At 42.0% G+C, this 24,755-nt stretch overlaps 1 protein-coding gene across 9 annotated transcripts in view; it reads left to right on the forward strand.

Moving 5' to 3' along the window:
* The window catches only part of arhgef4 (Rho guanine nucleotide exchange factor (GEF) 4), a 158,992-nt gene extending 149,552 nt beyond the window's left edge, over positions 1-9,440 (forward strand). For 7 of the 9 annotated variants that reach the window (XM_039790677.1, XM_039790682.1, XM_039790684.1 and 4 more), the window contains 4 exons: positions 284-415; positions 3,521-3,764; positions 5,118-5,195; positions 7,865-9,440. In XM_039790677.1, coding sequence (XP_039646611.1) covers positions 284-415; positions 3,521-3,764; positions 5,118-5,195; positions 7,865-8,022 — 612 coding nt within the window. In that variant the 3' untranslated portion in view covers positions 8,023-9,440. The remainder of the gene's footprint in view (positions 1-283; positions 416-3,520; positions 3,765-5,117; positions 5,196-7,864) is intronic. The other 2 variants (XM_039790678.1, XM_039790686.1) reach the window with 2 other exon arrangements.
* Positions 9,441-24,755: the final 15,315 nt, after the last annotated feature.

Consider the following 24,755-nt stretch of genomic DNA (forward strand, 5'->3'; position numbering starts at 1 on the left):
TGTGTGTGTATGCGTGTGTGTGTGTAACTGTGGGCGTGCGTGTGTGCGTTGCTGTGCACGTGCGTTGCTGCGTGCCTGCATGTGTGTGTGTGTGTGTGTGTGTGTGTGTGTGAAACTTGTGCGTGCATACATGTGTATGTGTTTTTTAACTGTGTGTGTGTATTTGTGTGTGTGTGTTTGTGCGTGTGTGTGTGTGCATGCGTGCGTGTGTATTATTTAACTGTGTGCGTATTTGTGTGTGCGTGGGCGTGCGTGTGTGTGTGTGTGTGTGCTTTCCATGCAGGGAGAAGACGTCCTCAGCAGGAGCTCTGATCTCATCTTTTCGGGGGAGTTGAGCAAGCTGTCCCAGCCTCAGGCCAAGAGTCAGCAGAGAATGTTTTTCCTCTTTGATCATCAGATGGTGTACTGCAAAAAGGTGCCTCAGCATTTCCCACTGTACTTCACACTTCTTTTATGCTGATGACAGTATGAGTGAATAACCATCCTGAAGGGGAGGGGGGAAAAGTCAGCTTGCAGTCTCTCACACTGTGGATGGGGAGATGACTTCAGTGACACATTTTGACTCCTACCAGGCCAGTGTTTCTCAGCTTGGGGTTGGGGCGCTCCAAGCGCTCACAAGATTCGTAGAATAGGGGAAGATTAAAAAAAGTCATCATTTTTTCTTTTAAAAATACTGAATACTCGTTAGTCTGTTGGCCACTGTCTATTTGTTTTAATTGTGCACAATTTCCCATTTGCACAACTGTATTGGTGTCATGAGTGGGCATTGCTTCCATTAAGAGGTAATACGCTAAACTGATGGAGAAACAAACTAAAATAATAACCATCTGCTTTGTAGTGCGCTTAAAATTTCTGTTGAATTCAGAATATATTAATCGACAGGCCTGCAATCTACAAGCATTGTTGGAATCCTGGTCGATTTTAATAATTTGGTTATACAGTAGAAGCTTCCACAGAATGTCTCATCGATTGTTTTCCCTTCATAGTTAGCCGCTATGTGCAAAACTAATGGTGGATTTATGTTTATATATGAGAAATATACAAACATTGCATATTTAGTCAAGAGGCCACTATTGTCCACATCTACGTAAAGTGCACTTCTTAATTAAATTGTACTGGGCTTTTGTGCTGTGCAATAGCTGATTTCTAATTCAGCCGAGGACATGATCCAAATATTAAAGGTGCACTAAGCAATGTTGGGTGACGTTATTCTTGTTGACGTTCAAAAGTATTTTCAAACAAAATGAGACTAGCTCGCCCTTCCCTCCTCCTCATGCCGTCCCCTCCCTTCCATGCTTCAGCGCACTAACCCCCCCCCCCCCAATCCTTCTTGTCGGTTATTGGCTGGAACGCTGGAACACTGTTATGTTTGGTGGTGCAGGTTGGCCACTTTGTTTTTGTTGCCGTGTGTGGACCCTGGGCTGTCTACAGAGACCGTGTTTTTTTTTACAGTGTGTTCAGGGGACAGGCAGCTAGCAGATAGTGAGGAGATGTTTTTTACAGTGTGTTCAGGGGACAGGCAGCTAGCAGATAGTGAGGAGATGTTTTTTACAGTGTGTTCAGGGGACAGGCAGCTAGCAGATAGTGAGGAGATATTTTTTACAGTGTGTTCAGGGGACAGGCAGCTAGCAGATAGTGAGGAGATGTTTTTTACAGTGTGTTCAGGAGACAGGCAGCTAGCAGATAGTGAGAAGATGTTTTAGTACAGTGTGTTCAGGGGACAGGCAGCTAGCAGATAGTGAGGAGATGTTTTTACAGTGTGTTCAGGGGACAGGCAGCTAGCAGATAGTAGGAGATGTTTTTACAGTGTGTTCAGGGGACAGGCAGCTAGCAGATAGTGAGGAGATATTTTTTACAGTGTGTTCAGGGGACAGGCAGCTAGCAGATAGTGAGGAGATGTTTTTTACAGTGTGTTCAGGGGACAGGCAGCTAGCAGATAGTGAGATGTTTTTTACAGTGTGTTCAGGGGACAGACAGCTAGCAGATAGTGAGGAGATGTTTTTTTTTACAGTGTGTTCAGGGGACAGGCAGCTAGTGAGGAGATGTTTGCTGTATGTGACAAAAAATGGTGTAGCCTAAAAAATGCGTGACATCGCTTAGAGTACCTTTAATAAAGTTCATAATTATTCAAGTTTAAGGTTAAGTGCTTGTATTTTTTTTCTTTTTTAAATGTGCCTACAACTTACATGTGCACGGTATAGACTATGTATTAGGTAATAGTTGGAGGTAACTTGATTAAGCAGAACATTATTTAGAGCGGTGATTTTCAACAGGGGCTCCGCAACCCCTAGGGGGTCCTCAGAGTCATTGCAGGGGGGCCGCCAAATTGTTTTATATCTTTTTGAAAGTTCAATCCTCCCCCAAAAAAATTTAAATATATATATATTAAAATATAAATTATATATTATATATAAATAATATATTAAAAATACACTGACATGAATCCAACATATTGGAAAAGATAACTCGGCCTACTCGTAAACAACATTGTATGTGGTAGCCATCCACAAATCCAGTTAAGCTTAAGGATTCACTGTGCCTTCCACATGTGTGTTTGACATTAAAACTGCTGATATATAAAAATGTAAATAGTAGGGCACCATAAAAAGGTCACACTACACGTTACGTTAGGCCTAGTTTAATATGCAACTCAATACAATATACAGTATGTAGTAGGGGTCCCTGCTCGTCTCTCTTTTCACTCTCTTTCTCCTGATTTAGAGAATATAGTGTGTTAGCTTGGTATGAAATGAAATTCAATGTTAAAACCAGATTGGACCCAAGACTGTGTACGCTGGGACCTTCTGGCCCTCTCAGGGTCTTGGGGCCAAAGGACAGTTGGCAACTTTGGCTGCCAAGTTTATTTGCACAAACAAGTGAAATACATACAATAGAATTAAAAAAAACAAGCAACTACAGTGCAGGAGAGGAGAGAAGCCCAAAATGCTTATTCAGCATCCTACAATAACACAGGCTTTTCCGGTGTTACAAAGCAATCTGTGACCCTTCAGAATGTGAGCTCTGTAGCGCCATCTACCTGCCGAATATCATTTTGTGACTTTGCGGGAAAAAATCGGACCCGGGCAGAGACATTAAAACAAGTGTTCTTTTCACTGTTGCTCTCGTTTCATTTCATTTCATTTCAGATCATCAGATGGAAAATTAAACCGTTTCAGAAACATTTAAAAGTTACATATAGTCCCTTTAAAAACCTTTTTTAACTGGGACCTGAAGGCTTAGTAATCCAGCCATTACTAGGACTCCAAACGTCACATTTTGTAATCCTACATCACTTCTTTGAAATTAAAACATGTCGCACAACTCTTCTCCAGTACACAATGCTTTATTTATACCAAAGATTTTAGCCTATGTTGCCTCTAACATTATTCCTCTGTTTCTCCATACCTGTGGCATGAAACACAATCAATCAGACGGGTTGGCTCTTGCTGGTTCTGTAGAGTACTAGTACTGCTACTTGTACTGGGATTATCGGCTGAGTTTGCCGTCTGTATCCTTGCAGGACCTCCTGCGGCGGGACATGCTGTACTACAAGGGTCGGATGGACATGGACCACATGGAGGTGATAGACGTGGAGGACGGTAAGGAGAAGGACTTCAACATCAGCGTGAAGAACGCCCTGAAGCTGCGCTCGCTGGCCGGGGACCAAGTCCACCTGCTGTGTGCCAAGAAGCCGGAGCAGAAACAGCGCTGGCTCGGAGCCTTCGCTGACGAGAGGATTCAGGTCCAGCATGACCGCGACACAGGTCAGACATCTGCACAGATCATGTTCACGGTTAAAGAGCCCCTATCATACTCATTTTAGGCGTACTTTGTACTTCTTGGGGTCTTATTAGAACAGGTTGACCTGTTTTCATGTTCAAAAAAACATTGGGTTTCCAGTACTGCTACGAGGTTTTTTTTTTCGCGTAAATTTGTGAGTTTTTTCTCTGAATATAACTATAATCTTGCCTGTTTACGACTTATGGTCAGCTCCCTGCGTTGCTATGGTTTCTGTACACAAACCAACCAGGCAACAGCTTGCAAGGCTGCAGACCCGATAAGAAGGAGAAACACAGCTACTTTTAAACATGATCAAAGACTTGGATATCAACAGGTTTTTGGATATGAGCAAACATCGCAACGTCGACCTTTTCAAGAAGCTGGTTGAAGGAATGAAAGGGGGACGCTGTGTTCACACGCTCCAACAAGTCCTCCACCGCTAGAAAAAAAATCCTATTTTTGCACGGCTGCATGTAAACGCGAATATCATTGGAATATTCACTTTCATTAGCCATGTAAACAGCTTAGTCTTTTAATAATTAATATCGTCTTTTTCGGAATGAGGGCAAAAACAGAAACATGTGCATGTAAACGTAGTCAATGAGCCGCTTAGCGTGCTGCGTGGGATGTCTTTTGCGCATGTGGGTTAGTTTGAAAGAAAGACACACACACACACACACACACACACACACACACACACACACACACACACACACACACACACACACACACACACACACACACACACACACACACACACACACACACACACACACACACACACACACACACACACACACACACACACAGCCCTCGATTTATAGTTAGATGATACATAGAGCTGGGATCTTCTGGTTAACTGTCTCCCTAACCTGTCAGCCATGTTTTTTTCTCTGCAAACAACAGAGCTGTGTCCTTAAACATGTGATCTGCTGTGGATCCTCCTTTCTTCTCCTTTCACTAAATCAGCACACTTTAAAAACTTTACTGTGGTGCGTCCGGAAACTGTGGCACTGTCGGCAGTAAATACATGTCTCTGATGCTGATCTAACGAATAGAGCTGGACTTCTGTCCTGAGTTGAGTCCGTATTAACTGTGTGCTTCACTGGCACGTTAGTAGGAATAAGGGTTTTGATTTGATGTTGAGTCCTGCACTGTTGGTTTTAACCTTTTGGGAACAAACACAATGAAAGAATAACTTCTTGAGAAAGCCTCAAACTGATAGTCTGTACATCTTGTAAAGTCCCTTGAGGCAAATGTGTTACTTTTTGTTACTGGGCTATATAAATAAAATTGACTAAACTTCATAGCCATCCTATTTCTTTTTCTCCTCTCAGGGTTCTCTCTCACAGAGGTCCAGAAGAAACAGGCCATGTTTAACGCCTGCAAAAGCCATCCAGCTGGGAAACCAAAAGGTATGCACCCAAGGGTTCAGAGAAAGGGAAATAATAGGATTGCATGGATTTGAGTAGTTGCACATTAGGCACTAAGCTCCTGAGTGTGGTATTCACTACACTCAATGTAGTGTTTGTATAAGTGTAGACTCTACATCCTCTTCTTTATAAGTTTTATTTCCTTTTGTCAGATAATATAATACCCATCATCTTAAAGAGTAACTACCATTTCTTTCAACCTGGAACCTATTTTCCTATGTTTTTGTGCTGATATGCACCTATGACTGATAGTAACAAAAGTCTTTGAAAAAGTGTCTGACAACATTATAGATCCCTACAGAGATAGGCCTTTTTAAAACCTCTTTAAGACCTTTCTGTTCAACCAGAAACAGCTCTGAAGTCGCTAGCGCTAAACCCACCAGACTCCATTTAAAAAAACAATACTTTTAGCATGTATAGAGCCAACATATCTTCACATGTAAATCTGTAAACTATGTGTTTATTTCAACCAAAACTAGAGTTGTGATGGTTGGAAAAGTGGAAAGACGACCAAAACGGCTTTTCATAGTTTTATTTTGTTTCTGTCAACTTTGAATGAAGTCTATTTTTTACGATGCTAAAATGATTGTTTATTTACATGGAGTCAGGTGGGTTTAGCGAACGCTATTTAGCGGATGTTTTTATGTTTAAAAAAGGATCTTACTCTTTAACAGAAAGGTCGACCTCCTTAGAAATCCTTTCCATAATGTTATCAGACACTTAGAATATTAATCTGAGTCTGTCAGCGGCAAAACGAGCACTTTTGTGAAGGTAAATAGAAGCTGCACAATTGTCCTATTAACTTACATTGTAGCTTGTTTTGCAGCTGCCGACTGCAGCGATCTCTCTTAATACTGGACCGATGTCAGAGATTGTTGTTCCCATTAACACAGAAACATAGGAACAGCGGGTCCAGGTTGAAAAAACAAAACATAGTTAGCCTTTAAATCTCAGAGTAATATCAGTCTGCAAATGTCTTCCTTTCTCTCTGGGCTTGGACATGGGTCACCTCACGATGAATAATGTATTTGCTCTGATCTATAATGCATACTGCAGCACTTTCTATTGAAATTGTATGTCACCAGGACCTGTATTCTTCAAGCATCTCAGAATCACAGTAAAGGTTGGACTAAGGCTAAAAATACTCGTCGTCCTCCAGAACAGGACAGCAGAGTTATTTATGAAGATTCCTACACACACTCCCAACAAGACCGACATCTCCAGTAAAAAATAAATGTCAGCGCTCCAATCACTTCAACTTTGCTGTTCTTTGATTGTGTCAATAAAACTCAACACTTTCTGCACAGATGTTTTCACATTAAAACAGAATCGTCCCCTTTTTCCAGGTAGGCTTTTAATTTGAAACATCTGCAGGAAGTGTTAGCCTAACTGTGCTTAAAAAAAAAAACAGCAAAGCAGGGGCAATTGGCAAAATTTGTGAAATTTATGAAAATACTATCTGTGTTTAAAACAGAAAGTCAGAGCAGCAGAGTATTGACTATAACAAAGATACTCTACACTAAAGATATACAGTATCAAACGGTACACACTTCCTGTCTCCTAAAGGGGCGTGGCCTCGTTTGAACATATAGAGAACATAGTGTGGATGGATGAACAGTTATTTCTTAATAGTTTCTTTTGCTAAAGTTAGATATGTGCAGTACAGTGTTTTTTTTAAATGGAGTCTGGTGGGTTTAGCGCTAGCAACCTCAGAGCTGTTTCTGGTTAAACAGAAAGGTCTCAAAGAGGTTTTAAAGGTCTACCTCTGTAGGGATCCTTTCTCTAATGTTGTCAGACACTTAGAATAATAATCTGAGACTTTAAATAAAGCACTTTTAGTGGACTAAATTGACGATGCACATGTGTCCCATAGGGTTAAATTGCAGCCCGGTATGCGTTCATGCTTAATACTGGACCGATTTCAAAGATTGTTGTTCCCATCAGTCACTTAGACACAAAAACATAATATGGGGACCAGGTTGAAAAAAACGGTAGTTACCCTTTAACTGCATCTGTGGATAGCTACCTTACCTGTAGGCCAGTGAGCCTATCATCAGTCAGTATGTTTACATGCGCACCAATATTCCACTATTATTCTGAATATGACAATATTCCAAATTTGATACAAGTCATGTAAACAGCATGTTCCGGTTGGATATTCCTAATAAGGCCTTTTTCCGGTTACGGCATTTTCTGATTAAGACATATGTTATATATTATTATTCCAGTTTAAGAGGCATTGTTTGGACATGTATACAGCGCATTTGGAATATGCGTCTCAATCAGGGTTTTTTAGCGCAGACTTATGGTCAGCTCTGTGCGTTGCTATGGTTTCTGTACACAAACCGACCAGCCAACAGTTTGCAAGGCTGCAGACCCGATAAGAAGGAGAAACACAGCTACCCAGGCCCCCTGTTGAAGATCTCTGTCTTAGACAGAGCAGCCGATTCCATCATGTATCAGGATAACTAGAAAAATTAATATACAAAACTCTCTCAGCATTCAGGCGTGAGAGGCACACCGGCCAATAACAAATGCAGATCTGGAATATATAACGAGTGCATGCTTCCGGTCTCGTTTCCCAGCTGTGTCTGATATCCCATGAAGTGCTGTACTGTATACGTAATGCTCTGTTCTGTCCGTCTCCTCAGCAGTGACCAGACCTTACTACGACTTCCTCCTGCGACAGAAACACCCGTCCCTCCCCACCGCCTTGCCCCAGCAGCAGGTGTTCATGCTGGCTGAGCCCAAGCGCAAAACCTCCACCTTCTGGCACAACATCGGCCGACTGACACCTTTCAAGAAGTGAAGGAGAGAAAATCCTGAAGTGAAAGAAAAAGCCGTGGAGCGAAGGAACAGAGGGGAGGGGGGGGGACAGAGAAAGAGAAGCGCTCTCTGCTCGTGCCTGAATAGACCCTTTTTAATTAATCTCTTTTTCTTTTCCTACATGTAACATTGCCCTTATTGAAACACTGATTTATTGCATAGATGAGGATGATTATGATGAGGACGAGATAATTTTTTCGAAAGCACTTTATAGGTTGGTTAACAATCAGACCTGAGAACGGTCTCCCCCGGAGACACTGAGTCAAACAGGGCGAGTGGACTCTTGCTTAACTTACTGCTACTGCTACTACACCTCCAATCAAGCGCCAACTGGTACTAATACTACTGCTGTACTGCTGCGAGCGAGCGTGGGACTCCAGATTGTGCCGCCTCTGTGAACGACAAAAAAAAAAAATAATAAGTTGTGTCACTTCTTTCCACTGTTGTGTTGTTTTATGATTTCACAGATGCCAAGTGTTCACAGTGCCAGACAATTTTGTTTTTTTTTACATCTGTTTGATCTGTGTCTGTTTATGAAAAAGAAAAAAGAAAAAGGGGAACATTGAAAGGGGGGTGGGGGGTTCCTGTGCTTTTTCTCTGTGCAAATATATAATTTCAGGATTTTATTTGAGCTGGGGTTTTCTTAAGTGTTTTGTGATCTCCATCCGCCAGGATTTAGTTCCGTATTGTGGAAACACTTAAATAATTCATCAAATGCAAGAAGAAGAAGAAGAAGAAGAAGATTCTACTCAGCGCAGATTAGGAGCTTTTTATTCAAGCAAAACAGCAGCAACAAACATTCCTCGAGTCCGATCCTCGACTCTTCCTTTTACCTACCATGTCAATGAGAGTAAACACCCTGTTCTTTTTTCTCTCTCTCTCTCTCTCTCTCTCTCTCTCTCTCTCTCTCTCTCTCTCTCTCTCTCTCTCTCTCTCTCTCTCTCTCTCTCTCTCTCTCTTTCTTTTTTTTAAAGTGCCATTTGAAGTGTGTCGCGGATGACTTACAATGACATGCATGGATGTGATGAAAAAATGCTGTGAAGAATATTTTTTTATCTCTGAAGAACCCTGCTATATTTAACCAGACTTCAGGAACTGAGGTTTTCATCGTGCTACTAGGCTGACAGCAACGTACACACACACACACACACACACACACACACACACACACACACACACACACACACACTTTTATCTACCTTTACTGTACTTCTGATAGCCAGTGTTCCTGCTCTGTGTATCTGGTCTCCAGTATAATCTCCTTTCTGATCGATGCAGCCCAGTGATATCGCTCTGTAAGTGCATTCAGTGAAATGTGCTCCTTTCACCTTTGTGTTGAAATGTTTTAGCTTCTGACGATATGGAATATTAAACATTCCTAAGCTGACAAATGTGACCGTCAGTATGGGGTGATTATTGCATTTTCATTTGTTGCATTTCACACTGTTGCATCGCCCAGCGGACATCACGGGGGGGGAGTCGTGATGCTGTCCCTGTCATCAGCTCAGCTGCAGCTTTAACTTCAGTCCAGTCAAAGTTCATCAAGTCTGCGTTATGTCACCAACACGCTAAACTAACCGGCCTCATTACAACCACAAAGACCACCGCTACTAAAGGTTAGCCTAGCCGTTAACAAAGCAAATCCCTATGCCTCCTTTTCCATTTGTGTTGTGTTCAACATGACTGTGAGACGTTCCATTTGTACTCGGAAGTTAGATTTTCCGAGGTCAGGGTCAGAAACGCCCCCTGACCTCGGATTTCCGAACTCGGACCTCGGGACAACCACCGAGTACCCCGAGGTAAAAATCCAACATGGTTGCCCAGTGCATCAACAGTAGGGAAAGCTGTAGTAACATACAGTTATTAGCACTTCTGCGTTATTTGTGTCTCACTAAATCAGTCGTACACACATTCCTGTCCATATTCTATCTGTGGACATGCTGTTTGTATGCACAAAAAGCAGCCTAATGGTACAGCTAACAATGGCTAATCTGGCTAGAGCTAACCCCACAATGAAAAATCCGACTTGTAAATGGAACGCATTCAACTGGGGTGTGACTTCATTCCCAGCTCCGGCTTCCGGAGTTCAGAGGTAAATGGAACGCATTATTATGTTACCAATGAGCTAATCTAACCAGGCTTGTTAAAACCACAAAGACCACCACTACTAAAGGTTAGCCTAGCCGCTCCATCTGCCTCCTTTTCCCTACGTGTTGCGTTCAACCCGAGTGGAAGACCAACCTGGGTGAGTGCAACCCACTTCTGGAGGAGTTTGCAGCGGTGTCACTGAACTATCTCAGAGTTTGCGCTCAGAAGACGATGGCTGCCTCGGGGACTGCTACGGTGCTGAATTTAGGGCGGCTGTGGCTCAGAAGGTAGAGCGGTCGCATACCAATCGGAAGGTTGGTGGTTCGATCCCTGGCCCTGCGGACCTATGTCGAAGTGTCCTTGCGCAAGACATTGAACCCGAATTCTTCCGGATGCTGCGCCAACGGAGTGTGAATGGTTCCAGTGTAGCCAACTCTTTTCCAATGAAAGTAGCTAGCACTAGCTCTAAAAGTAGCTAGATGACGCCATACGTTCATTTGCATTTGTGACGTCATTACGCAATAATTTGCATGAAGCTTAGTGGTTGTGTCAGGTGCAGCAAGTCAGAGATCAAGAGCAGTAAGCAGCAAGGTAGATAGAAAGAAATCTTTAGCCAAACGACCACAAACATCAAATCATAATTATTACTTAGGCATATTTGAAGTAAAAAAAAATAAAAAAATTCTACAATGGGAGGAAGAAAGATTGATAAAAAATTCTCAAAGAAGCCTGGCTTGGTTCTGACACCAAGGACTGGATGCCCAGGGCCAGCTCAGCGATGTCTTACGCCCGTCCCGCTGTCTCTCATCTCCGCCACAGGAAGCCAGGCCCATGGCCCAGCCCGGCCCGGCCCCCGCGCCCTGTCCCCCCTCCCCTTCTAACTGCCTGCACAGTCCTGCCGCACATGAGGAGAGAGCAGAGGGGGGGTGGGGACTGTTTTGGCGGCCACAAGAGAGAAATACCTCACTTATACTGCCGTCTTTTCTACAGAAATTTGCTAAATCTAGCAAAAAGTCACTAAACTGGCTACACTGAATGGTTCCTGTACTATGTAAAAAACGCTTTGAGGAGTCATTAAAGCTTTAGTGCGTAACTTTTTTATAATAAGGAACGTCCGTCACATTCAAATCATTGCCAAATGAGTTTATATAAACGTTAATTAAGATTATCTCCACACAACTCTCTCTGGATTTCTCAGGAAGGAAGGCTTCTATCATGTGTTGTCATTACATAGAATTCCTAATGGGGGAGACAGAAACTATGCACTATAGCTTTAGGACTAGAAAAGTGCTTTATAAATACAGTCCATTTACATTACATTTAATTGCCATCCTTGCTGTGCCTTTGTATTAGCAGTTCAGATTTTTTAAAAAGGTGTATATACAAAAGTTTGGACAAGAAAGTCTTTCGGTCCTTTGTCTTCCGTTGTGTTCTTCATTTAGCGACATATGTTCTACAGCCGGTCGCTTGAAGCCGGGTCTTTTCGACTCTCCTCCAGCTGGAAGCAAACCTTCTCCAAACTCGCAAATCCTTCCACACACACCTGTGACTAGAGGTCATATCAGCACACAACCAAATCCCCCTCATGTCACGTCAGTCTGACCCTGCCCACTTCCTAAAAGACAAGGGCCACGTTCAGGCCCGACAAAACGTAGAAACACATTTTTTAAACCGAAACGGGTGTGCGTTGAAAATCCTGTTGTGTTCGCAAGAGCCCTTCCTTTTTATTACCACGAGTTTACAGACAAGTCTCTGCTGATTGGGTATCACCTGTGACACAGCCAATAAACCATAGACGCACCCACCAAACTAGAGGATGGATACCCGATCCGAGCCCGACAGGACCCGACGGGACCCGATGGGCCGGGCCGGGTTCAGACAGATATTTAGAAATGATGTTCGGGTTCGTGTCGGGCTCGGTCACGATGTGATTGGGCCTCTTGTGCGCGCCTGTGTTAACGTGCGCTTGTTGCCCCGTGTGCACAGAGGCGCTCATCTGTTGACATTTCCGAATGCCTTCCTACAGTTGCTTAATAAAATGTGTCATTAGTATGAGAAAAAAAGGAGATGTTAACGGTGTCGGGCTCGGGTCGGGTTCGGTTACGGCTCTGTCGGACGCAGGCCGGGCTCGGACAGAAAAATGCGGCCCGATCCGCACTCTACACCAAATGTAACTCAAGAGATTTTTGAGACCTTGAGACCTTGTAGGTACAAACTCCGGACAGCAAGAGGTAAGTGCAAGTACATTAACTTTAAATAAGCAAAACTACAACGAGCCACATGAAAGTGCAACTGTAAGTGTTATTTTTGCATTTTTTTATAATCCGAGGTGCAGTCGGAAGAGATGGGTTTTTAGCCTTCGTCGGAAGATGTGTAATCTTCCGGCGGTCCTGATGTCAATGTGGAGCTCATTCCTCCATTTAGGAGCCAGGACAGCAAACAGTCGGGATTTCGTCGAGTGATTAGTTGTCCCTCGCCGTGAGGGGGCAGCAAGCAGCTTGGCTGATGCAGAGTACATTTACTACCGTTGGACGACTTCACAGCTGATTTCTTCTCTCTCTTGCTCCGCCCACACTCTGCACTGAGCTCTTCCTCAAAGCAGCTACGCTAATCCCAAAAAAAAGCATCATCTGTTTCGGCATCCTACATATAGAATTGAAACACAAATAGTCACACAGTATATACTCACTTAGTGACAGACATGCGCGTACATATGGCTGGCCCACGCCTTGCTGCTGTCCAGCCAAGAAAAGGTTTCAGCTCTGAACCATGTGCCATGTGTTACATGTGACTCTGGTGTGTGTGTGTGTCTTGTTTGCTCCATCTGTCTGTCTCTCTCTCTCTCTCTGTCTGTCCCTCGTTCTGCCCTCCTCCCTCTGCCGGTTGCACACCTGAGCGTAATCAGTGCTCAGGTAGAGTGGGGGAGGTGAGAAGAAGGCAGAGAGTGCAGGGACAGAGGCACATGGAGAGCACACCAGCAGCACACTACTAAGGAGTTTCCCCCCTCACCTTTTTTCTCAACAAGCAGGTTTGTGTTTCCCAACCTCCATGCACACTTAGGTGCTGGAGTTTTGTTATTTTAGTTTATTGTGTTAGTTTGGGCTGGAGATTACCGGTAGTTCAGTTATTTGTCTCTTTTTTTTTTTGTTGTTCTAGGATTAGTTTACCCTTTTTAGGTAAATTAGGAGATGTGGGGAGCGATGGCCCATTGCAAGGTTGGTTCAGCATCTTCCCATCTTTGGTTCTTTTTGTCCGGGGTCTCCAGTCCCTTGTTGTTTCTCTTTGTTTGCTACTTTTGGGAATATGTTTGCATTATTTAATAAAGCTTGTTGGTTAATTGGTAACTTTGTGTCTGGCATCCTTTTTATATGTTGCATCCTCCAATCCCTTTTGAACCTTGATTTGTTTCTTTAAATGGAGGCCGTAACCAACACTAATATTGAAACATTACGCAGGCGTACACCCAATTAAGATTTAGTTTGAAAAAAACTAAATCTTAAACTAAGGTCTACGTAAAAGGGCAGCTCTTTACAGTGCTTTCGACCACATCTTGCAGCTTCTTCACGGGAAAGACTGTGACCCTGAGTAGTCTATATCCACGACGTTCCACTTCTGGGATTGCTCCCATGCCGCCAGAAATTCCGCCGGATGTCCTTCTTTTCGGTCGGATGTCCGTCCCCTTCCTCTGTCTCTGTGTTGGCATTCTAACCTCTGGTGGGTTTGTGAGGACTATGGTTAACTGCTCCTCAGATCTCTGCAGGGTAAATCCAGACAGCTAGCTAGACTATCTGTCCAATCTGAGTTTTCTGTTGCACGACTAAAACTACTTTTGAACATACACATGTTCCACCAAAACAAGTTCCTTCCTGAGGCTATTTAGCAGAGGCACCGTGGCATACCTGTCAAGTATCCCGTTTTGGCCGGGAAAGTCCCGTATTTTAACTTTCTTTCCCGCCGTCCTCCCATAATAGTATTTTCCCGTATTTTAACCTGCGTTATTAAAAAATAATAATACCCCGGGCCCGAGAGGAGTAAAAAAAAGAAAAACAACATTCCCAATCTGAGCTCTGTCACTAGCCTCGCGATAACTGCCACCTGCAGTAGCCTACTACAGGTACTGTAGGTGGCAGTTGTCGCGCGAGGTTAGTGTGTGAGGTCAGATGATGATGGACGCTACGACAGAGACGGTGCGCTGCCAAAACTTATGAAGGCTTTACTATGCATCCCCCATAGCAATGCAGTTCAGAAAGGGTGTTTAGCATGGTACGAAAGATTGTTACAGAGAATAGGAAGACGTTAGACAACAGAACTGTCTGCGCTCTACTCTCATGTAAAATTAACCACTCTGGCCCAGCCCACAAATAGGCCTACACTCCTTCCAAAACAGTCTTAAAGAATGCAAAGTCTGCAACAAATTTGTACAATAACTCACTAAAAGGGTAAAGAAATGTTATGTGAAATGAAAAGAAAAACTGTAAAAGAAAAGCAATATGAAATGAAAAGAATGTGTGGAATGAAAATAAAATGTAAATGTAAAGACAAGCAATGTTATAAATTGTAAATGTTTTCAGCATTCTGCGTCAAGTGGTGATTTTAGCTTTCTTGTACACCTGTCTTAAAATGTAAGGGATACTGGAGCTTGGTTGGGGTGGTGGGACTGCTCACGGTGGGCGCCGAAAAATTTCCCTTATTTTCAAATCCAAAACTTGACAGGTATGCACCGTGGCTCCGTCCGGCGCTTAGCACCGCCCAAGACGATTGTGATTGGTTTAAAGAAATGCCAATAAACCAGAGCACGTTTTTCTCCCATCCTGGAATGCTGTGTGGCCTAGCCAGACCTTCCTGTGCAACGCTGTGGAGGAAGGTCTGGCAATGCGAGACTAGACACTGAGTGACATGAGCCTGACAACTGGACAAACTTGTTCTGAGGAAGAACTGTCTTCAAGATGTTAGTAATTGAAACTCTAAAGTGTTTTTATTTAATTTTATTTATTTTTTTGCACTGCTGTTCCCAAGGTCAAGAATGAATTTTAAGCTCGATGGTGTTTTTTTGCCCCCAACTGCTCCTTCCAGGCAGTGCTGTGACCACTGCCTTCAAGGCATCTAACCTTAACCCTAACCGTAACCACCGTTTGGGGCAAAAAACACCAATAAATGAATTTTTATGCTTAACAGTAATGCAATTTTGAAGAAAGTGAATTTAGACTTTATGTAGACTCTAAAGGTATAATTCATGCAAAATTGAAGCATCTGCTATACATTAACATCATGTATGGAAATTGAAGAGCGATATAGGGAGTAGTACCTAACTACAATTACTACAGAAACATGACTTAAACTTGCACTTTGCTATCCCAGGACAGGTTCGCTATGGTAGATCTGAGGGCTACAATGTTGCAAGCCGCAGCGGATGACCATGGCCACTGGTTAGCACGTGCGCAGCTGTTCTTGGAGACGGTGACATCATCTGTACTGTGCTGATGTAGCCAGTCACAGATGCTCCTCCAGGTCAGTTACATGTTCAGGTATGTGCAGTGAAAAAAAACTTTTAGGGCTGACCTGCTTCAAAACCAGTTTTAACCCAATTAACAAACTCTTGATTTCTCCATAATCCCAGGGTAGATATGGACATGCTGGGCATCAGTGGGTCGCTGAGGACCTGTGTTATGTGAATCATCAATTTTCCAATTCAACGGAGAGCCATATTTGGCCTTTTGGGGGCACTGCAAAGTGAGGCACTTTAGCAATAGAATGGTCAAAGGCACTTTAGCAATATAATGGTCAAACTCTTGATTTGTCCATAATTCCAGGGTAGATATGGACATGCTGGACATCAGTGGGTCGCTGAGGACCTTTCTTTTTTATTGATTCCATTCAGCATTGTCCCAATAGCATTTAACATCTGACACGTATGTTTTCCACGTATACAAAGCATATAAATATTTCACACCAGGGATCAAACACAAAAAAATTCACAATTAAACACAAAACTCAGTACACTCTAAATGCATACATTTTTCACTTCAGTCCACATTTTCATTCCCCTCTTGTAAAGACCTTTCTCTCCTGGAGAAGGATAATGCCGAACCTAATCTTATGAACAGTCAACATTTGTAGCAAGAACCAAGGGGATCCATAAGATACATTGTTTTCACCAAATAAAGTCTGTTCTCAATGGTTTTACGAAATCAACCCAGTTACTCCAGAAATTCTTAAATTTCTCTGATTCTAGTCTAACTGTGAAAGTCAGCTTTTCCATCCTGTAGATGTTATACATTACTTCAACCCAGTCCTCCATTTTAGGTACCTCCGTTTTCAGCCACTTCCTGGTAATTGCTATTTTTCCTGCCACTAACTCTCTGAATGAATATTTGTCCCCCGAATAAATTATTTTCTGGTTCCCTTTTCCCAAGTACAAATCAAAATGTAAATGGAAGTTCTATTCACATAGTCTCCAACATCTCATATCCTGAGACTACAGTTGTGCTGGTGTAATAAAATATCTTTCAATGTTCTTCCAACCATATTCTCTCCATGAGGGAGCATGTTGTCTTCCATTGCTGTTCATTGATCTCTTCCCATTCCTCCTTCGACAACATCCTCCCCCCCCCCCTCCTTCTCCCACTTTTCTTTTATATATACTGTATTATGACTTTTTAAATTCTCCACTTCTTTATATAATTTTGAGATTAATTTCTTGCCCATATCTGATTCATATGCTAAAATAAATAATAATTCCAGACAATGCCTCATCTAAACTGGACTTTTTTTTTATTGTTTGCTCCATATAATGCCTCATCTGTAAATATCTGTAGTGACGCTGATTTTTTTTTTTTTTTTTTTAAACGGTTGGCCCCCCCGCCCCATCTTCTGAAGTGCCCATCCATTGTGTTGGGTGTAAAATCTGAATCATGTGCAATCCACCACAGTAACCTACTCTGCTCTATAAGGTTATTCTTTGCTATATCTCAAACCAAATGTTAAGGGATAAACCCAGCCATGGATTTAGTTCCTCATTAAGATGCTTTCTCAGTTTTTTTTTTTTTATCATTTATTATAGCTTGTATTAGAATGGTGGTTGATGTATGGCCTTCAATGTCTTTCCATCCCGCACTGTAGGCAGGATTGCACAAGTTCCACATAGTTTTTAGTTGCGCCGCCTGATAATAGCTCTTAAAACAGGGCAGGGCTAGTCCCCCTTTAACTCTGGGAAGCTGTAGAGTTCTATATCTTATCCGTGGTCTCTTTCCTTGCCAAATGTATCGAGAGATGAACCTGTCCCATTCTACAAAGTCTTTGTCTTTTACTTCTACTGGCAGAGTTTGAAATAAATACAATAACCTTGGAAGAACGTTCATTTTGATTACTTCTACCCTTGAAGCTAAGCTTGTTAATGGGATTAGGTTAAATTTTACCATATCAGATTTTATTTTTGAAATTAATGAATCATAATTTATGGATTTCAATTGAGATGGGTCTTGAGATAGATTGACTCCCAAATATTTAATGGATTTTGAATCCCAATTAAATTTGAATCCTTCTCTTTCAGCCGTCAATCAGAACATAATAAAATGTGATGAATCCTGCTGTCATTCATCATTGAATTCGCTTAGGCCTGATATTATGTGAATCAATTCAAATAAAACGGGGAGCCATAGTTGGCCTTTTGGGGGCACTGCAAAGTGAGGCACTTTGGCAATAGAATCATCAAAATCTTGTTTTCTCCAGAATTCCTGGGTAGATATGGACATGCTGGGCATCAGTGGGTTGCTGAGGACCTTTGTTACGTGATTCATTTTTCGAATTCAACAGGGAGCCATAATTGGCCTTTTTGGGGGCACTGCAAAGTGAGGCGCTTCAGCAATAGAATGGTCAAAGGCACTTTAGCAAGAGAATGGTCAAAATCTTGAAATAGGCCAAATATGGCTCTCCGTTGAATTCAAAAACTGATTGACATAAAACAGGTCCTCAGCGTCCCACTGATGCCCAGCATGTCCATATCTACCCTGGAATTATGGAGAAAATAAGATCTTGGCCAATTAATTGCTTTTAACCATGAAGGTGCAAACTCCTTTAATTTTAAAATGCTAAATCAGAATGGTGCGATATTATCTGAGTGACCATCTGGGAGTGGTATACTAAGGGAAGGTAAAGTCTTATCTTTCTGATTGGTGTCTAGGAAAAGATTAATAGTCTCTGATAAATACTTGCAAAAGTTGACCTCCGCTAACAAGAGGACCCAGGCACCAACATTTAAATCCATTTGACTTATGGTCAAAATGGAGGTCCAGAATAACAGTTGAGTGGTCTGATACCATTATCGGTGAGTACTGGGTAGAGGAAATTGATGGAATAAATACCCACCAGTGTTTATTGAAATAATCCTCACTGCCTGCCCACCATTTGCCCCCTTTTTAGTCCCTCCAGCCATGGCACAGGACACAATTGCGATGTGTCAGAGACATCCTAGGATGTGAGCAACAAATAGAGGAACTGCAAGCAGTTGACGGGGCCCAAGCCACCCACGCCAGTCGCCCCCGACACCCCGGGGAGGGCGCGAAAGCGGAACCCGAAGCCTGGCGGTGGGGAGGCAAACGTCAGTAAATATCGAGAGGTGTGAGCCGCGACGTCTGCGTTACGTGGCCGTTGCAAATGTTGTGGTTAACAGTTCATCTCCATGGATACACAGAATACCTTTAACAATTCTCTTCAGTAAACAAACTTGTTAGAAGAAATGAGAGAGTGACTGAGAGGGTGTAGGGGGGAGGCAGGTGTGGTGGTTGAAGGAGCAGGGGAGGTGGTGAAGTTTCTGTAAATGGTGTCATAGGTGCTGATTTATATTTTCCTCCGTGAGCGCACGCCCTTTAAAAAAAAAAAAAGTCAAAAGTTGTATGCATTTCAGAACCTTAGGAAATGGACAGTGTCCGACGCGTTGTCCATTCAGACAACCCTGATATTTTTTGCCGTATCTGAAACCTGGCTCAGGAAACACACCAATAACTCAGAAATTTCAATCCCCAACGATACTTACATTTTCCGGCAAGATAGACTCACTAAAGGGGGAGGTGTTGCTAAATACTGTAGAGAGTGCCTACAGAGCTCAGTCATCCTATCCAGGGGCCTGTTGCACAAAAGTAGAATAAAGAAATCCAGGATAAATGAAAAAGCGCAGCTTGACTTAGTGTGATCCATTCATCGCGGCTTAATCGGTTGCACGTTTGCCGAGCCAGGATAAGTAGGTGAAGCTATGTCAAGCCAGGAGTAGATAGCTGGGATAAGTGAACGTTCACGGATTTCTTAAATAGACCACGGTATCCATCACAGATTTACTGATGCAGAAATGGAAAAGACGTGTGCAGCATATGTTTCACCCGCTGAGCAGCAGCTTCTAATGGAAATTTACGAGGAGGTGAAACATAATATGCAAAAAGGGAAATACGGCTGTTATCAAACGGAAAAAAAGCCCGACAGAGAATAGCGGACCGACTGAATACGTATGGATTTAAAAAAATCTACTTAGTCACTTTATGTGTTGGTTTTATTGCTGTATCTGTTTTAATGCGCCAAATGTGCTGGTTTTAGTGTAAAATGTCTTGGAGTAGCCTGTAAAGCACTATATAAATAAAAAAATAATAATTCTTGTTCCTGGGAAATTTATAAGGACTAGGCTTAATTTCAAAGCTTATTCATAATGCGAGAATATGTTTTACAACCATATGCACAGATCTCCATAAGCTATGTCTAATTCTAAATATCTTTCTACAATTAATGTTCATACAGAACAAGCATGACTGGACAAAAACTAGAAAAAGAAGAGACTTCAATACACACTGTAAGCATCTGTAAAACAATGTAGCCTGTTATTATTCATGTTTTTTTTTCTCACTCCCAAGCTCCAAGATGACAAGTGACAGCCCCAAAATAAAATGATTAAGAAGCTTTGTGGCATTCCAACACATTCTCACTCCCATTTGGTTAAAAAGGACGTTTGATCAGGTGTTATTGTCGTCGTTATTGATGCTTAAAGTCTCCTTTTAGAGTCCGCTGCACGGTGTGGGAGGACCCTGCCTCCCCCGACCTCCCCCCGCCTCCCCGCGGGGGCACATTCCACGGGGACAGCAGCGGAGGAAAAGCCCATTTCCTCCGTATCGTCCCACTTTTTACCATTACCATCTCAACAACTGCAGTAGTAGGATTTAAATCAAACTCGTGACAGCAATAGTGACAAGTAATGCATGTTAATAAAAATAAAGCAGAACACATTCAGAAGACAACGGAATAACTGTTAAACACGTTTATTTCGGATCAGAGCTTCAGCTGATTTAACACATCAGACTCCAGGATTAATCTTAGCCTGCCTGTTAGCCTGCTCTGGACCAGGCTAGCTGCAAAGGATAAATCGCCATGGTTACTTGGCTGGGCTTAATTCAACCTGCTTTTGTGCAACCAAGTCAAAGCTAAATTCATCCATAACCTGAATATCCCGGCTTAATCCCTTATCCTGGTTTTGTGCAATACCCCTCGGGTCTGTACCCAAACAATTTGAGCTTCTGCTTGTAAAAATCCTACTCTCTAGGAATAAGGCTGTTAGTAAATGTAAATGTAAGGTACTCAACATCAGACCTGGGTGGAATGAGTTTGTGGCTGAGCAGTATGCTGAGGCAAGAGAGGCCTTTAGACTCTGGTCTGAGGCAGGTAGGCCTAGACAATGGGGTATTGCTGGATTTGAAGAAACGGACAAATGCTAGAGTTAAGTATGCACTCAGTTTTATTAAGAAAAATGAAAACCCAATGAGAGCAGACTCGCTAGCCAGAAAGTTACAGAACAACAACCTTACTGACTTCTGGCAGGAGGTCAAAGAAAAGAATAGCAATAAAACACCCTTACTGGATGACATTGAAGGTGTTAGTAGCCCAGAAAAAATAACTGAGCTTTGGCAAGATTTGACTCTTATAGTACCAACTCAAAAAGGTTCTGGGACACTGTTAAAACTATGGAGAAAAAGAACCCTTCCTCCCAACTGCCCACAGCTTTGAAATCAAGTAATACTACCACTACCGACAAGCTCACGATATTAGAAACTTCATTACGCACTTAATTGAAGCCGGTCATGCTTTCCATCAGGCGGCCGGACTTCCAGTAAACTGTCCCACAACCCCCGCGGCTTCACGTCTACACCCCCCACCACGCTTCTCCTTCACCCCAATCCTGACAGCTGACGTGTTGAGGGACCCAGATTTCCTAAAATTATCTTATTGGAAATCTGCCGCAGTCATCCCTCTCTCCATCCGCTCAAGCAGTTACATCTCCTTGGTCACCCCTAAAGCGCACACCTCCTTTGGCTGCCAATCCTTGCAGTTCTCAGTCGCAAACGACTGGAATGAGCTACAAAAAACCCTGAAACTCAAAACCCTCATCCCACTAACTACCTTTTAAAACGAAACCTCCTGGTTAACTAGACTAATTTCACTTTTTTTTTAATTAAATGCTTCGAAAATGTCCAATTAAAGGTATATTTTAAGTCTTTTCAGGCTGCTCTAAAAACAAAACCTCCTGTTTAACCAGACTCATTTCACTTCAGAGTGATAGTACAACAGCCCCAGACTGTCACTCGAGTAATATCAGAATATTCTAATGTAGGATTTTAAAATTAAAGCCATGGAAAATGTCCAATTAAAGCAATATTTTAACAATTTTTCAGGCTGCTAATTAAAGCTATATTTTAACTCCATTCAGGCTGCTCTAAAAACGAAATCTCCTGTTTAACCAGACTCATTTCACTTCAGCATGATAGTACACCGCCCCAGGCTGTCACACGAGTAACATCAGAACATTCTTAGGTAGGATTTTAAAATTAAAGGCTTTAAAAATGTCCAATCAAAGCAATATTTTAAGTTTTTCAGGCTGCTAATTAAAGCTATATTTTAATTCCTGTTATCCTGTTTAACCAGACTCATTGCACACCAGAGTGAGTACACCACCCCAGACTGTCACTCGGGTAATATCAGAGCATTCTGATGTAGGAGCATTAACTAGGGATCTCAGAATATGAACTAAGAATCTCAAAGTAATGAGAAACTTTAAATTATTGACTTAGAATATAAAAACATTGACTTGGAATATAAAAATAGTATCTCAAAATATTGACTTAATATCTCAAAATATTAACTTACTATCTCAAAATACTGACTTTATATCTCAATATTGACTCAGTAAGAATCTCAAAGTAATAAGAAACTTTCAAATATGGGCGTTCTCTTATCCTGTGTCTGTTACTTAAAACCTTTTTGATATTAGTGAATGTCCGTTAATTTCAAGCCATTGCCAAATGAGTTGCTATAAAGCTCTACACAACTGTCTCTAGATTTCTCAGTATGGCTATGTTCAGAAGATTGTGGCGTCCGGCGACTTTTCCTGCGCAGAAAGTCGAGTGAAGATTATTACCTCTTCTGAAGAGTCCATGTTTTTGAATCCTCCGGGTCCTCCTTGGTTACTAGCAACTGTGTGGAGGAGGGGTGGGGGCGGTGCGCGATCACGGGAGGTTTGTATCATGTGGACGCGCTGACAGTGTTGTTGTCATTACTTAGAATTCCTCATGGGGGAGACAAACTACACACTATAGCTTTAAACCTGCATGAAATTGATGCTTTTACAATGTATAATAACAATGTAAATAAGTTTTAAATATCCCCGGAATCGGACGAATCTCCCATTCGATTGTTTTTTCTCGTGAGATCATATGTCCCTTACATGGCCAATAAGGAGACAGAGAAGAGTGCATGTCATATGGGTCTGTCAAGAGGCTCACTGATTCTCTCAGTATAACTGGTTTACTCGCTTGTCCGTTGCCATTTTCTGTAAAACTTACTGAAGGACCTACCTACCGCCATTGTAAAACGTGGATGTGTTCATCTTGATCTACTATTTACTTCATAAATCACACTACTTTTGTGAATGTAAGACTTTGGTTAACTTATTGTAAGCACCAAATAAATTCAATCACATGAGTAAAAAAGTATGTTTTTACAAGAGATTTGAAGAATTTCAAAAAGCGAAAATACATTTTTCAGTTTTGGGCCAAATTATGTCTTTACACATTCCTTTAGAATTAAATTTAGCCTCACTATGAAGAAAGCTGAGTTTGTTCTGAAGAGTTTGATGTAAAACACATCAGGTTATATGCAAATACCCTTGAAAGGTGAATTTGAGAAGATATGTAAAAATCAAGAAAATGCCCTTTTTTTTAACAAATGTTATTCTCTTTCTTTCTTATCTGCTGATTTGGTTGCGAAATACAACATCAATATGTCCAGTAACTAGCGAATATAAACTAGAGAAGCACACATTAAATATCATAGAGTACTGTACATAAAAGTCAAAATGCTTGCATTAAAATTAAGCAATACATCTACAAAATGCTATATATACCTGTATATATTACACCTAAATATTTTAAGGTTAGGTAAAGACCAAGAAAAAGTATCCATTAAGTCAATGTGTAAAAAAGTAAATGTGAAGAATCTCAAGGCAAGGCAACATGATTGTACATCTATATTTTGAAGGTCTACATTAAAATATAACAATGCATTCCTGACAGTATTACATACATGAGTCTCATATGCAAAAATGGAATTGGAGCATGTAGAGGACATCAGAGGCCTGTACTACAAAGCAAGATCAACATGCCCTGGATTGATTTCAGTTCCCCGGCTTCACTAACCCTAACAACCGCGGTCCCACATAAGCTGTGTCCCGACGGTGGTTATCAACTAGTTCAGTCAACCCAGGGTTTCCCAATCTAGAGATGCACAAGTTCACATAAAAGAGGCGGTGTTTGCACAGCACGACCAATCACAAACATCTACCAGAGCCGCATATTTTACATAAGAAGAGCAAACTATAATTCTACATAAATATGAAGAACACAGACACAGTTTAACAGGCAAAACACAATACAGTCGCTGCTTCCTAAAACAGGAAGGAAAGCCGGCAAAAAAAATAGCAGATGCTGTAGATGCGTAAATCACACCGCTTATCAGTAGCACTTCCTCATCAGTCAGGCACAAAATCTGACCATAATTACACTTGTGCTTTCCATAAACTGTCATTGCTTTAGCCTATTATTTCAGTTGCAACCCTGGCAGTGGAAATGATCGTGAGAGCAAATAAAACATATAAAAACATAATTCAAACCGCTGTGCGCATTGGCCACACACGGCTAAAGAAGCCGACAAATGGCCTATATGTAATTCCCTCCCATTAAAATCTAGATATTTCATAAAAATACCCATAAGGGAATGTTAACATGGTTGTCGGTCTCTAAATGTTTTAACTTTTATGAGCGCACCTCTCTCTCTCTCTCTCTCTCTCTCTCTCTCTCTCTCTCTCTCTCTCTCTCTCTCTCTCTCTCTCTCTCTCTCTGCGCACTGAGCTCCGCCTGATCTTCTAAGAACGGTGATGCCGTTATCAATTGAGTATTGATTGGTCAGTAGACGATGCTTTTACACCGGTTGATCTCTGATCTCCAACATAACCTGCTCCCGACCAGGTTAGGTGTTCAGCATAAGTTACCACGGCGATTGAACCCGATAAAGAGTGATCCACCTTCGTGATACAGAAAACCCTGG

The sequence above is a fragment of the Perca fluviatilis genome, chromosome 22 (assembly GCF_010015445.1).
Source record: "Perca fluviatilis chromosome 22, GENO_Pfluv_1.0, whole genome shotgun sequence".
Lineage (NCBI taxonomy): Eukaryota > Metazoa > Chordata > Actinopteri > Perciformes > Percidae > Perca > Perca fluviatilis.